Source organism: Lepus europaeus, chromosome 9 (genome assembly GCF_033115175.1).
Source record: "Lepus europaeus isolate LE1 chromosome 9, mLepTim1.pri, whole genome shotgun sequence".
Taxonomy (NCBI): domain Eukaryota; kingdom Metazoa; phylum Chordata; class Mammalia; order Lagomorpha; family Leporidae; genus Lepus; species Lepus europaeus.
In genome coordinates, this window is record NC_084835.1 from 72048108 (window position 1) to 72063586 (window position 15479).

General features: G+C 46.9%; 1 protein-coding gene across 1 annotated transcript in view; it reads left to right on the forward strand.

Annotated features, from left to right (window-relative positions):
• LOC133766332 (laminin subunit alpha-3-like) overlaps nucleotides 1-15479 on the forward strand; it is a 197919-nt gene that overhangs the window by 179428 nt on the left and 3012 nt on the right. Inside the window, 5 exon segments of the mRNA XM_062200018.1 lie at nucleotides 811-955; nucleotides 1735-1875; nucleotides 4945-5307; nucleotides 7665-7763; nucleotides 11354-11437. Of these exon segments, the coding sequence (XP_062056002.1) occupies nucleotides 811-955; nucleotides 1735-1875; nucleotides 4945-5307; nucleotides 7665-7763; nucleotides 11354-11437 (832 nt within the window).

Consider the following 15479-nt stretch of genomic DNA (forward strand, 5'->3'; position numbering starts at 1 on the left):
CTGGTGTTCACTGCACATGATGGGTGGTCTCCCTGCTCTGTTCCTTCTGTCTGGACTGCAAGCCTCACCTGCAACTTATAGCACTGTCTGGTAAGGCCCTGTAGGTGTGTCACCTCCCACAGGGAAACTTGGGCCTCTGCTGGGCTGGATTGGCTGCTGCTACCCTGATCCCCAATTAGACCATGTGTGTGTTTGTTCTCATTTCCCTCCAGGCTCAGGGGCGAGGTGCATCCTTGAACCATGTGGAGCCCGGCCCATCCATGACGGATGTCCATGGTCATGCAGGATGCCCTTTGCCATGGTCTCAATGTGCCCCCTAGAAAACGAGGTGGAAACTGAATCCCCAGCGCCAGTGCTGGGAGGCGGGGGCTCTTGGGAGATGCTTAGGTCATGCGGACTCCTCCCTTATGAGTGAAGTAAAGGTCTGGAGGCCATCAATTTGCTCTCTTGCTCCCTCGCCGTGTGATGCTTTCCACCAAGTTATAAGCAAGAAGACTGATCAGATGTACCTCCTTGATCTTGGAGTTCCCAGCCTTCAGAACCATGCACCTGCCTGTTAGGAATGACCCAGTCTTTGCTGATCTCTCAGAGCAGCACCAAGCTGACTGACTATTGTCCTGACCTGCTTTCTCTGTGTGCTTGTTATCCCTGCCTCTCTATTCTGCCTTGGGCTGTAGCCATGCCCCAGGCAGTCACTGTCTCTGTTTAATTGGCTTCCTAAGCCACCACTCTGCTGCAGTGTAGCTGGACCTGGTAGAATTGTGTGTAGAAGGACAATAAGGATTTTGGCTTCCTTTGCTTTGAGTACAGATGCAAGCCCAGGGTCACTGGGCGGCAGTGTGACCAGTGCGCTTCTGGGTTTTACCACTTTCCGGAGTGTGTGCCCTGCAGCTGCAACCGAGATGGGACAGAGCCAAGAGTGTGTGACCCTCGGACTGGAGCTTGCCTCTGCAAGGTGAGGCGGGTCCTGCAGCACGGGGGTCAGAAGGACGTGCTTCACGTTGAGTCAGCGGGAAAGTATGGGCAACGGGACTGGGCAACCAGTTTCCCAATGTGTGTGCATCTTACAGTCACCAGCACATTCCTTAGAAATAATTAGAAAGGAAGACCCTTCTCCTACTTTGAGAGCCCACAGAGCCCCTCGAGACTCTGATGACAGACAGGTGGAGACCAGAAAAACCAACACAAATTTCCATCTAACAGGGGTAGGGGATCATTCAGCCTGCAGGTTGCAAGAATCATTTGGTCTGGCCCTTCCAAGGCAACTGCAGGTGGGATGTGAAATTCAGTAAACCTAAAGCAGGCTGAGTTAAGCTGATCATTTTGTATGGCCTGTGAATGATGTCGTAAATATCCAAATGGACCTTGGCAGAAAAAAGTCCCCACTCTGATACAAGTTATTGTCTGTGCTCTTGGGGGTTCTGCAGGTGTGGGAGAGCACCCAGCACCCAGCTGATGTGGTGGATAGAGCTGAGTGGGATGAGTCTGCCTCCCATCCTGGGAATCCTTCTGATGCTATTTTGCCCTGGGACATTTTGTTAGGAAATTCTCTCTTCCATTTGTATATGGTATAATGAATGTGGTATGAAAACTTAATAATAGTTACGTATCTTTTAATATTTTGTTGACATCCACATCACATCTTGTGTGGTTATTGAATTGGTACAAGTAGCAATAGCAACCAGGGAACCTTTCAAAGAAATGATCGCTTTTCTTCCTGTTCTGTATCAACAGGAAAATGTGGAAGGTGCAGAATGTAATATGTGTCGAGCAGGATCATTCTATTTGGACCCAGCCAATCCCAAGGGTTGTACCAGCTGCTTTTGCTTCGGAGTCAATACGCATTGTCACAGCACACACAAGCGAAGAGCTAAGGTATGTGAGAGTCTGGGTGCTTTCATTTGCTACAGCGGTTCCCTCCTCTTCCCAAGGGAATATGTTCCAAGGCCCCCAGTGGATGCCTGAAGCCACAGAGAGTACCAAACTCTATCTTGTTTTTTCCTATTTGTTTTTTTAAGAGACACCTAAAAGTTACATGTATTTACAGGGTATCATATAACATTCTGATATATGTATATGTTTAATGCTCAGATCAGGAGGAACATTTCTATCTATATCATTTCATTATGGTGAAAACATTTAAAATCTGTTCTTCTAGCATTTTTTTTTAAAAAAACACGGAACCTTGTTGTCAACGATAGTCACCCTATGTGCGATAAAGCCCCAGAACTCTCTCTCACCTAACTAGAAGGTGCTTTCTGTTCCTCGATCTCTCCCTCCTCCTCCCTCCCCAGCCTCTGAGCACCACCATTCTCCTCTCAGCTTCTACAGGAGCAACTTCTTTAGATCCCACGTGTGAGTCTTTCACTTAACATAATGACCTCCAGTTCTGTCCGTGTTGTTGCAAATGACACAATTTTGTTCTTCTTTGAGTATTTTTCCCCCTGTTTGTTTTACCACAGACCTTGGCAACCTCAGCATATGATTTTTTTTTCTTTCCATGAAGTTGAGATCTTTTTTCCCTCGAAGGAAGTCCCTTGTGGTGCTTCCTTCCCTCTGTAGCACATCCAAATGGCCAGCATCACTACTCTTGTACTGGGGGCCGCTGTTCAGTAAAATACAGACTGCAGCACTGAGACAATGGACGTGGTGACCCAGAGACCGATGGACAGGTAGCACAGGCGGCACGGGTGTGCTGCACAGGCACGAGCCACTTCCCAGACAAAAGGGACAGGGAGAGCGAGAGGTCTGAGCATGCTGCTCAGAACACCACAGCTCGTGGATTGTTGGATTCTGGGATTTTCCATGCAGACAACTGGAACATGCAGCAAAACTGGGAAGAAGGGCGCACCAGTGTCCTTCTGAATGAGAGGAGGAGCAGTTGACATGAGCACGGGGGGTGGGGGGAGCTCTCCTTTAATTCCCTGGTTGAAATGGTGGGCACGGCCCTCATTTTTCCTGGGCCTGCAGCATCTTCCCTGTGGATGGCTTCCTGATGCCTTCCCGGGTTCGTCAGCTCTCTGCCCGGATCTCACGTGCTCAGCGGGCTTTCCTCCACCGCTCCCTGTAACACGGCTGCCCCCAGCCTCTCCCTGTGCCCTGACCCTGGCTTTCCCTACACATGCATCATTTCCCAGCATATCACACATGCGATTCCAAGGCCTCTTTATTACCCACCTCCCTCCACCACCACAGCGTGAGCTTCCTGATGCACCTGCAGTGCGTAGGACAGGCGCTGGGACATCATGGAGCTCAATAAGCACCCAGGAGATGAATAGGGTTTGCAGTTTCCCCCTTAAAGGAAAGCCTCTTTCTACACTCACAACACTTCTGACACCAATGTGTGTGGGTTTTTCTTCCTTTGTTTTTCCCCAAGCAATTCTCCATTTCTCTCCAGATACCAGCTGGGGGAGGGGGAGTCCTACAATTCTGTTCAATTCTGACACTTTGCCCAGATGTTGGGCCAGAACCTGTCGTCCCATAACACTGTTCACACTTCAGATGCCAACCACAAGTCCTGGGCATCCAGTTTGGCTATGAATCAGGGCTTCCCCTAGCCCCCTCCTCAGTCTGACGATTTGCTGTGATGGCCCTCTGAGCTCTAACACGTGGCTCACCCTTACTGGTTTACTATAAAGCGTGCAGATGCACAGGTGTGCAGAGTGGGGCCCAGAGTGCCTGAGCACAGGAGCTTCTGCCCCTGTGGAGTTGGGGTGAGCAACATGGATGTGTGCACCTGCCCAGGGGCTTTCCAGAACCGACATTTAGCGTTGTTGTGGAGGCTCCGTTATGGAGCTCCGTTTGATCAAATCATTAGCTGTTGGCAACTGATTCCATCTGCAGCCCTTCTTCCCGCCCCAGATGTCAGCTGAGAGGCCCAAGGCTCTGTCTTGGTCTTTCTGCCCATCAGCTCTCACCTTGAAACTAACTAGCAGCCCCAGCTACCAGTGCTCACATTAGCAGGCAAAAGGACACTTACTCCTGAGATGGGGGGCGGGTAAGGACAAATACTGTGACAAAAGATGCTCCTGTCCCCCCCTCCCCACCCCACCAGGAAATCACAAGGAATCTGGAAGTCTGTGCCAGGGCCTGGGGACAAAATGAAATGAAACAGCTGCCTCTTACTGTACCAGCAATATCACCCCCTCATTTCTCCTTTTTCCTCATTTTACTTGCCTTCTCACCTGTTTTATTACATCTTTTCTTTGGTCTCATTTTAAGTTAACTTCATAAAAGTAAAATTTTTATTGTCTCCATTATTTCATGAATGGGCAGTCCCATGCTTGCTCTATTTGTGTGAATCTTACATCTAACAAGCATGTAAATTAATATCATTCTATATATCTTCCTGCCTGCCTCCTAAACGGAGCCCAGGCCGGTAACCGGGGAAAAATTAGTTTATAAATCCAGTGTGAAATCTCCTCTCCCTACACCCAGGGGAACCAGAAGCGCGCACCTTATCAGTTCTTTCTTTTCTTTGCCTTACAATTAAACTGCTTCCTTTGTGTCCAGAGAAATATTTAATTTTGATGCTTCATTTGGAGAAAAATAATACTGAGAGCAAGCCGCTGGCTTCCGCCTCACATCTTCCTCTCTGAGGAGCTCGCCATTACAATGCCCACAGCTGTAGTTATTTATACAGTTGCTTATTTATTATGCAAACATTCACTGAACACCTGCTAAATGTGAAGACCCAGGATGTGCGTGGCCATCCTAGCTAAATCCTGCCCGTGTTTGGTCACTGTCCCTGCGAGCCCTTGGTTGTGATGGGTCAGATGGGGGCAAAGCCGGGCAAGGGCTCTGTCCTGGGCGTCCAGGGAGGGTGGGCTCAACAGGAGACACCTAAAGGAGAAAGGCAGCCTTGGACGCCAGGCGCCAACCCCACGCCCTTTCCGCCCTGAGAAGCCACCACCGCACATTGCATCCCTTGCTTGTGTGTTGCAGTTTGTGGACATGCGGGGCTGGCGCCTGGAGACGGCAGAGGGCGTGGATGTGCCCATCTCATTCAACCCCCGCAGCAACAGTGTGGTCGCGGATCTCCAGGAGCTGCCGGCCACAGTGCGCACTGCGTCCTGGGTCGCACCCCCTTCCTACCTGGGGGACAAGGTAACGTGTCCCGGAGTTCTGGTGGACCCTCTGAGCAGCATTTACCAGGTGTCTGGAGGGAAGCGTCAGGAAGTGCAGGCCTCTGACATTGAAGAAGTTAGGCTAACTAGCAATGGAGAGGAGGCCCTACTCCAGGATGGTGGGGTGGAGGGAGTGGGGTGCCCGCCGCGCATGCGCTCACCTGCAGGGGCCGTCCTGCCGGTGTTTTGCTTGATCTGTGCTTAACGCCAAAGGATTTTCTTCTAGACAAAAATAACCGGTAATGTGATGTCTGTTGTGAACGGGACATGTATGCTTTTCACTGCCAATGCTGGGAATTCTTTGTTTTGCAGCAAAGAAAGCCTCCTTGTCAGGAAAACAAAAGCTGACAAGTGACTCACCGGCTTATTAAAAGCAACACAGAGCCCCCGCCAGTTCTGCTGGCATCCGAGGAGCGGAGCACGTGTGCTTAGTTAAGCCCTCCCGGGGGTGCTGCGAGGACCCTGGTTCCAGAGCCTGGCAGGCTGCACCTATTGTGAGGACGGAAAAGCAGGCTCCCTGTGGGAACCCGGTCATGTGACACGTGCTCCTTAGCCTGGGCGGGTCTCTGGAGAGGGGGGTATTTCAGGGCGTGCCAGGTTCTCCCACTTAGAGCGACTGACCGCCAGTGCCCCCGGGGGCCTGGGGTCTCTGTCTTCCAGCTGGAAGACCATGGCTCCTGACATCTGAGTGTGGAGAAAGCTGCTTCTCTCAGCCCACTCCTCTCCTCCCTCCCTCAGTACTCTCTTCTACCATGTAGCTGGCTCCACGTGTTGGTTCCCTGTCGCTGTGTAACAAACAACCCCAAAACTGTGCAACCTAAAACTGCAAACAGGTATTATCTGGCACAGTGCCTGTGGATCAGGAGGCCGGCAGGAGACGGCCCCGAGCTGTGGTCATCTGGGGCTGGAGGATCCACCTCCAGCTTCCTTCTCCTGTTGTTAGCAACCTTTCTTCCTCGCTGGCTGGCTGATGGCTGGAGGCCACAGTTTCTCATCACAGGCTACCTGTGGGTCCTCATGACATGACAGCTGGCATCCCCCAAGGCAACTCATGGCAGGGAGGGGCTTAAGACAGAAAGTGCAGTCTTCTAGAGGTGGCACACTCTCAGCTTTGGCTTATTCTATTCATTAGAAGCAAATCGTTCGGCCTGCGCCGCGACTCACTAGGCTAATCCTCCGCCTTGCGGCGCTGGCACACCGGGTTCTAGTCCCGGTTGGGGCGCCGGATTCTGTCCCGGTTGCCCCTCTTCCAGGCCAGCTCTCTGCTGTGGTCCGGGAGTGCAGTGGAGGATGGCCCAAGTGCTTGGGCCCTGCACCCCATGGGAGACCAGGAGAAGCACCTGGCTCCTGCCATCGGATCAGCGCGGTGCGCCGGCCGCAGCGGCCATTGGAGGGTGAACCAACGGCAAAGGAAGACCTTTCTCTCTGTCTCTCTCTCTCACTGTCCACTCTGCTTGTCAAAAAAAAAAAAAAAAAAAAAAAAAAAGCAAAACGTTCATTCAGCTCAACACTCAAGGGAGAAGAATTAGGCTTCACCCCTTGAAGGCAGGATACAAAGAATCTGTGGATGTGTGTTTAAAGCTGCCTTCGCTACTGAAAAGGCTGTGTTTAATCTCTCAGGAAGAAGCTTTACAATGTTACCTTGGAATCCCTGCAGGCTCCCTGACCTTAACTCTGTGAGGCTTCCCCACCTACAGGTTCCAGAACACCTGCATGTTGTTTGCATTTTCCCCACAGGGTGCCTTGTGCTCTGCCGTCTGGGCTGACGTGGCCTCTGACATCTATCTTTCCTCCTTGGCTGATTTCTACTTGAAGGGTGGGAGGCGTTAGCAGCAGAGATGAAGCAGCTGTCAGAAAACCACGACCGTTCCCCCCTGTTGCCCCGCCACGATCGTACTGCTCCCGTGGCATTGAGAGGCCATCGTGTCCCGAAGGGGGGTCGTCAGGCCTGTCTCTGTACCCAGCAGAATTCGTGGCAGCTTAGGACAAATTTACCATCTGCTTCAGGAAACTCAACTTTTTTTAAAAAAAAATTATTTTGAGAGACTCATTTTGTGACTGATGGGGAGTACCCAATTCACTCTGTTACATAAGAAACCAATGGCCTGATTGCTCAGAAAAGCTATAGGTAAACATTTTGATTTAGTAGTTGTTCAGGAAACAAGGATCTGACTTGTTTCAGTATGACTATCATTTTCTTTTTAATAGAAGCATCTTCTTGCTTAGAGAACTCAATCATGTTCATACCAAACATTTTAAATTTTACAAAAATGGTTAAAAGTAGAAGGTTAAAATCCGAGGGTACTTCAAAAAGTTCGTGGAAAATGGAATTAAAAGGTAAGTTTATTTTGGTGAAAAATGTAGTTTTTTCCTAGTGCATATTGCCCATGAACTTCTCACCCTGGCCAGCCTCAGCCCCACTCTCTGAGCAGGTGGAGTGTCATTCCAGACTTTATGCCCCCTGTACTTCCTATGTGGTTGATGCTGGCACAGCCTCCTGCATTGCTTGTGCTGTTGACGCTATGCATTCAATTTCAGGTGTCCTCCTACGGAGGCTTCCTCACTTACCAAGTCAAGTCCTTTGGCCTGCCCGGCGACATGGCTCTTCTGGAAAAGAGGCCGGACGTGCTGTTCACAGTAGGTATCAGACCATGGCCCAGGTGGCAGGAAGTGGTGCTGGTCTAAATTCAGGATGTCTTCATGGTGTGGCCCACAGAATGTGTGGACCAGGTTGTTTCCAATCTATATTTTTTAAAGATTTATTTATTTTATTTGAAAGTCAGAGTTACACAGAGAGAGGAGAGGCAGAGAGAGAGAGAGAGGGAGAGAGAGAGGTCTTCCATCCGATGGTTCACTCCCCAAATGGCTGCAATGGCTAGAGCTGTGCCGATCTGAAGCCAGGAGCCAGGTGCTTCTCCCACGTGGGTGCAGTGGCCCAAGGACTTGGGCCATCTTCTACTGCCCTCACAGGCCATAGCAGAGAGCTGGACAGGAAGTGGAGCAGCCGGGTATCGAACTGGCTCCCACATGGGAAGCCGGCGCTTCAGACAAGGGCGTTAACCCGCTGCGCCACCCCGCCAGCCCCTCCAATATTTTGTAGAAACTAGAAAGGAGGACGAGAACATGTGCATCTCCCCTGGAGCCTGCTTCCTCCAACCCAGCAGCTCTTCCCCTCTGCCCTCCCGAGTACACAAGTGTGTTTCCCCCTGTGTCTCCTGAGTCCCAGCCTCATGGTAAACATGGGTGATGTTACTGTCTTTCCATGTAAGTTTGATCGGTGCTTTTGAGTCCTTCCTGTGTGCAAGGCCACATTGCTGCACTCTGTTAAGGACAGGAGACTCCAGTCCTCAGAAAGGGGAATTAGGTGAAGACATTTAGCAAAGAGCTTAAACCTGCAGTTGTATCAGAGTGCCTGGGTTTGAGTCCCCGCCCTGCTCCTGCCGATACATGCTCTGAGTGTCTGCGGTGATAGCGCCAGTGGTTGGCTTCTTGCCATGCACATGAGAGACCTGAATTGAGCTCCAAGCTCTTAAGTTTCATCTGGCTCAGCCCTGGCTGTTGTGGGCATTTCGGAAGTGAAGTTGAGGATGGGAGAGAGTTCCCCTCTCTCTCTCTCTCTCTCTTTATATATATATATCCTTCCTCCCTTCTTCTCAGAGAAGAATCAGAGCGATACATAACCTAAATCCACTGTGTAGTTAGGAGAAGTCCAAATAAGGCTTGTTGGAATGGGGTCTGTCTGAGTAGGGGGCAGGAGTTAAGTAATATGAGAGACCCCCAGAAGGCTTCATGGGCAAGATTCATTTTGCGCCAGGACCTTAGGAATGGACATGGAGGGAGAAAAGCTAAGGTAAGCCCTAGCAGAGGGGCATGCAAGACAGGAGGCTGGACTCCTGGGAGGCCGGGTCCAGCGTGGGTGTAGTATCAGTGTGTGCCAATCATTGAAAACAAGCTGGGAGGTGAAGGAGGAGGGTGTTTAATGCTGTGATAGGGTGACAGGCATTTAACTGCATAAAGACAGCAGGAGGCTGCTTTTTTTCTTCTTCTTTTTTTTTTTTTAAGTAACACCCACCCACTGTGTGCCTGGCACGTGATCCCCAGCTGCGATCTCCAGCATAGCTTGGAGCAGGGCTGCTGTCACCGTCTGCTCTGGTTCCCTTGCAATGCAAGGCACACAATACCGTGACCGCAACGGCACCATAGTCTGAAGCTGGCTCTGTTTCTGGATTACGTGCTGTGGTTCGTGCAACGCGATCATGGCTTCCAGAAGGGTTTTCTTGTCTCTTTCACAGTAAACAGGCACCAGCAAGTCTCAGGCACCTCGTCACCGCCGAGGGCCTCTCCTTCCCGATAGAGATCTGTGTTCAGGCAGTGTGGTGCTGTTTTGTTTTTATTGGTATACAAATCTGTTACATTATTGCTCCACAGAACCTTGAAAACAAAGCAGCCGAGAGTGTAGAGCTGTAGTGTGCAGATAAGCCACAGCACAGCGGAAACTGTCACCGCTTCGCATTTGTGCAGAACATCTCAGAGTTAGGCCATTTGTTTGCCTGCTTGTTGTTGTTGTTGTTGTTGTTAACATAAAAGAGATTATTGTGCCAACTATTAGAATTTACTGAAAGGTAATGACCAACATTTCTCCTTAATTTTACCTTCAAATGTGGAAAATCATTTGGACTCACGAAACACACACCCTGCTGCTTTGCTCCAGACCACTGTAATTAAAAGCCTTGGGGAACTTGCTTCTCAGATTAAGGTTTTCCTTGGTTTTGATTCCAGGAAATGCCCTTTTTTTCTGAAACACCAGGCCTGATGAATAGAAACCTTATGGGGTTGGTGCTACCACAGAAATCTGGGCTTTTGTGTGTGTGTGTTTGCAGCAGGGCTGCTGGTGGTGGGCGCTGACCAACCATCTGCCCTGCTGAGCAGCCCTTGCGTGCTGCCGTAAGGGAGTAGGGTGGAGGCTGGGAGGGAGCAAGGCTGGATCTACAAGGTGAAGGCTGTAAGCAAATGCCCACTTGCACATGGCAGTTCTGCAGCTCCCTGGTAATGCAGGTGGCACAGTCAGGCTCTGTCAACCCCCTGCCCTTCCTCTCCACAACCTACCCACCAAACTCTTTCTTGCTATCACAATCTGATTCTGTAGGCAGTAATGAAAACAGAATTTCCTGCATTACTGTAAAACATGTTTTAAAAATATTTTTTTCCAAACAGTGGCTCTTAGTCTCTCCTCTGAATTGAGCAACATGTAAAAATAAAATTTAAAAATGCTAGCATAAGGCATTTGGCCTAGCAGTTAAGATGCCAGTTAAGACACCTGTGTCCCATATTGGAGTTCCTGGGTTCAATACCTGGCATCAGCTCTGACTCTGGCTCCTGACTCAACTTCCCACCAATGCAGATCCTAGGAGGCAGCAGTGAGGGCTCAAGTAATTGAGTTCCTGCCACGCATGGGGAAGACCTGGACTGAGTTCCCACCTTCAGCCCAGCCCCGTTCTGGCTGTTGTGGGCATTTTGGGGAGTGAGCCAACAGAGGGGATATCTATCTATCTATCTATCTATCTTTCTCCTTCTCACTGTCTCAAATAAATGAATGAAAAATTTAAAATAAATAAGTAAAAGTATATACATTTATAACCATATCATATACCAAATCTTTTTTTTTCAAGATTTATTTATTTGTCTAAGAGGTAGAATTGCAAATAGAGGAGACACAGAGAAAAAGGTCTTCCATCTAGTGGTTCACTCCCCAAATGGCTGCAAGAGCAAGAGCTGAGCTAATCCAAAGCCAGGAGCCAGGAGCTTCTTCTGGGTTTCCCATGCAGATACAGGGGCAAAAGCACTTGGGCCATCTTCCACTGCTTTCCCAGGCCAGAGCAGAGAGCTGGATCAGAAGACAAGCAGCCAGGGCATGAACCAGTGCCCATATGGGATGCTGGCACCACAGGTGAACGCTTAGCCCACTATGCTACAGCACAAGACCCTTTTTTTTCTATTCTTTTTAGCTTCTTTTAGTCAAGGGAACTTCTCTGCTTTTCTATTTGTGAAAATGCATTATACTCTTATTATTCCATTTCCATGTCATCAATCCTTTTACAAGTCAATGAATTCTGAGCTATTTTTTTTAGAGCCAAGTATTTCACATAATGTAGATCCATTGAAATTGATTATGAATTTTCAAACATCACAAGCAAGGCACTGATGGATTCATGGTTTTCTATAAACAGGGTCAGCGCATGTCCCTCGTCCACGAGGAGCCCAATCACCCACGGCCAGACCGGCTGCATCAGGGGCGTGTGCAAGTGATCGAGGTAAAGGAAAAGCATCCACGGCCTGGTTCTCAGTTCTCTGATTTAATGATTTCAGACAGTGACAGATTTTTTAATGCTTACTTTAAGAAGAGCAATATAAGTTATGCTTATATAAGTTTATATAAAGAGGTTTTTGAGCATTAATTCTAGAGACTAAGAAGTAGCTGATGCTCCCGTGGCTTGGTTTATACTATCTTTATGGTACTTTGGCACTGTCTGTGATTTAATAGTTAATTAGCTTGGTCTTATAAACCCTGTGGTCTTGTAAATGCTGCAACATAGCTTCTCCTCATACTCAGGTCTCCTTCAGTACCTGGGACCTGGTCAATAGCCAACAAATGCTTGAGTTCTAGATAAAAAAGCCATGGAAATGTCTCACATCAAAATATATCAGAGCTCTCCATGTTTGTAGGTTCTGCATGGGTGGATTCCAGCAACATATATTGAAAATACTCAAAAAATACCTATCCTGAACAAGTGCTGATATTTTTTTTCTTGTCATTATTTCCTAAACCAGACAACGTAGCAACTATGTACAGAGCATTTACTTTGGGTATTCCTAGTAATCCAAGGTGACATAAAATAATGGGAGGATTGTGTTGGTATTATGCAACTAGAATGCCATTTTATACAAAGGACTTGAGCATCCACAGACTTTAGCATCCATGGGGGTGCTAGAGCCAGTCTCCATGGATGTGAAGGGAAGATTCTATAATCAAATAAAAGAAAGCTAATCAGATTGTAGAGCATTTTGTTACACCTATTTAATTAGAACTAGTCCTTAAGATTAGCATTCCATTTGCATTCTTAAATAGTACACTATTTTGAGGTGAAACTTTTGTGAATATTTTGGACTCAAAGACAGATTTTAACATTTCTGTTCAGGCATATCCATACAATGAAACACTATTTCGTAAAAGAAACAAAATATTGATGCCTACTACAGCACAGATGAATTCCCATGGCATTACACTGAGTCAAAGAAGGGAGGCACAGACCGCCCTGTACCTGTTGTACGTGTGATTCTATTTATGTGAGGGAGGTGCTGTCAGCAAAAATAACAGAGTATGAGCCTCCAAAAAGTCTCTCCTCCATAAAATCAATGAGAAAATTGACAAAACTGATCAGAATCAACTTTTACAGGATTCTGTCAATTAACCAAATGCTTATAGCCATCTGGAAAGAGTTTATTAAAAAATGGCTGACTCTGTGTAAGAACAGTGAGCATTTGTGGTGTTCAGTTTGCTCCATTCCCATCCTTCTCTCTCCAACTCTGCAGGGACCTTGCAAACCAACAGCTCATAACCACAGTGAACTCCAGCAGCCTGGCAGGCACTAGAGGGTGCAGAGTGGGATTGGAGCTCCTTCAAAGCCTCTTTCCTAGAGAACTGTAATAATTTGTCTTGCCTGGAAGTTTGCTTTGAAGAAGCTGCTTACAAGATTGTCTTTATTTGACCTTGCTGGAGTTTATTCTCTGGAAGTGTTATTGAAAGCATTTAGAGTTAATTGTTTAACCTCTTTGAGGGGATTGGAGCAAATAAGAAATTTCAAAGCTCAAAATAAAATGCTGGGGAGTGAGGTGACTGTAGTAGCTTTGCAGAGTTCCAGCAGAATTCTGGGATTGCAGAAGGCTGAATACTGTGCACACACACAGGATTGTGCATATGATTATAAAAGACCTGAGAAGAGCCAAGCTCTTACCTCTGTCTCATTGGGAGGCTCTGTGAAAGAGGAAGTGAAGGCTAAGGCAGAGTTGTCAGCTGCCTAGCTTAGAGGCGAGAGGTCCCCCAACATGCACACAGAGCCATTTTGCAAAGATTAGGTAACTTTTGGGTTCCAGGCATTCAAGGAAATCTCTGTCCAGTCATTTGGTGATCACTAATAAACGGGGACTTTTAGGACCAAACATGTCAGAATACAGACTATATAGAATTAATCCAGAAAATTCACTAAAATAATAATAATAAACAACAATGACAACAATAAATCTTGGGGAATATGGCAAAAACTATATAATTTTGAATGTCAGTTTTCAATGAAATTATGAGAAATATGAAGAAGCAAAAGATTTAGTCCACATGATGGGCAGAAGATGGTGGGGAACAATAATAAGTACACTGTCTCAGAGTACTGTAGATTGAGTAGGACTCGTCTCCCAAAATATGCTGATGTTTGAACTCTGGTGTCTTAAATATTAATGATTGACAGATTAAGGGTGGAGTTAATCTAATTATGAAATCTGAGAGATGGGTCTGCAGGGAGGTGTTTAGGTTATTTGGGGTGTGTCCTATGAGTGTGGTTCTTGTAGGAGGACTGATTATTTTGAATTTGTTTGTCCTAGCTATTCTCTCTCTCTCTTTCTCTCTCTCTCTCTCTCTCTCTCTCTCTCTCTCTCTCTCTTTGCTTCCTGGCTCACCATGTCATTCCCCTGCACCCACCATGACCAACCTCTATCAGACACCAGACTATGGGCGTTACCTGCCCTGGTCTGTAACCTCCTTACTGTGAGCTGAAGTAAACCTTTCCTTTACAAGAAGCTCCTTCTGGGCATTGTAGTTAAAATAATGAAAAGTGAACTAATATACTGAAGAAGACCAGATGTTAGACTTAGTAGAAAAAGATTTTAAATGAACATTGTAAATATGTTCAAAGAACTGAAAGACCTTATATTTCAATAACCAAAGGACAATTATGAGAATAATATCTTACCAGAGAGTATCAGTGAAGATATAAACACTATAAAGAAGAGTCAGATACAAATTCTGGAGTTGAACAGTACAATAACTGAAATGAAGAATTCACTGAAGGGATTGCTATAGACTGAATCGTGCCTTCGGCACTAATACATTGAAGCCCTAACCACCAATGTTGCTATGTTTGGAGTGAGGCAGTAATTTAGGTTAAATGAGGCCCCTAGTGTGGAGTACTGGTGAGGCACCAGAGTGCTCACTGTATCTTTCTGCCATGTAAGGACTTGGGAAAAATACAGCCATTGCAAGTAAGGAAGAGAACCTCACAAGGAAACAAATCAGGCAGTACCTGGATCTGGGACTTCCAGTCTCTTGTACGGTGAAAAAACAAATTTCTGGTATCAAGGCTACTCAGTCTATGGGATTTTGTTACAGTAGCTAAAGTTAACTAGGACAAGCGCTCAAAAGCCAGTTTGAGCAGGAAGAAGAAAGAATCAGGAAACTTGAGGAAAGTCTATTGAGATAATGTAGTCTGAGGGATGGAATGGAGAAAGAATGGGGAAAAATAAACAGATTCTCAAGGACACACAGAACACAGTCAAGTATATCAGTTTGTGCATAATGAGATACAAGAAGGAGAGAAGAGAAAGGGAAAGAAAAAATGTTTTAAGAAATAATGGCTGGAGACTTCCAAAAGTTGATGAAAATCACTAATTTACACATCCAAAAAGCTCAATAAACTCTAAAAAGGATAAATATAAGACATCCTCTCATAGATACATCATAGTAAAGATGCTGAAAGATGAAGAGCAAGAGAGAATCTTGGAAGCAGTGATTTTTCCCATGCAAGTAGTCCTCAATAAGATTAGCCATTGATTCATCCTCAGAAACCATGAAAGAAGGCAAAAGAAACACACCATCCACATAGAATTATGTATCTGGAAAAACGTCCTTCAGAGATGAAGGAAGAAGCGACCAGAGTTATGGTGTAGCGAGTAAAGCCACCACCGATGACACCAGCATCCCATCTTGGAGTGCCAGTTTAAGTTCTAGCTACTCCACTTCTGATCCAGCTCCTTGCTGATGCACCTGGGAAGGCAGAAGATGATGTCCCAAGTATTTAGGTCCTTGTCATCCATGTAGAAGACATAGCAGGACTTCCTGGCTCCTGACTTTGGCCTGGCCCAGCCCTGTGATTTGGGGAGTGAACCGGCAGATGGAAGATAGATTGCTCTCTTCCTTTCTCTCTATCATGTATAAATATATAATTTCTATGACAATAATAGCATAAAGAACAGAGGCAGGAGTAAAACTAATAATAGATGCAAAGTTGTTATGTAGTGTGTTAGTCA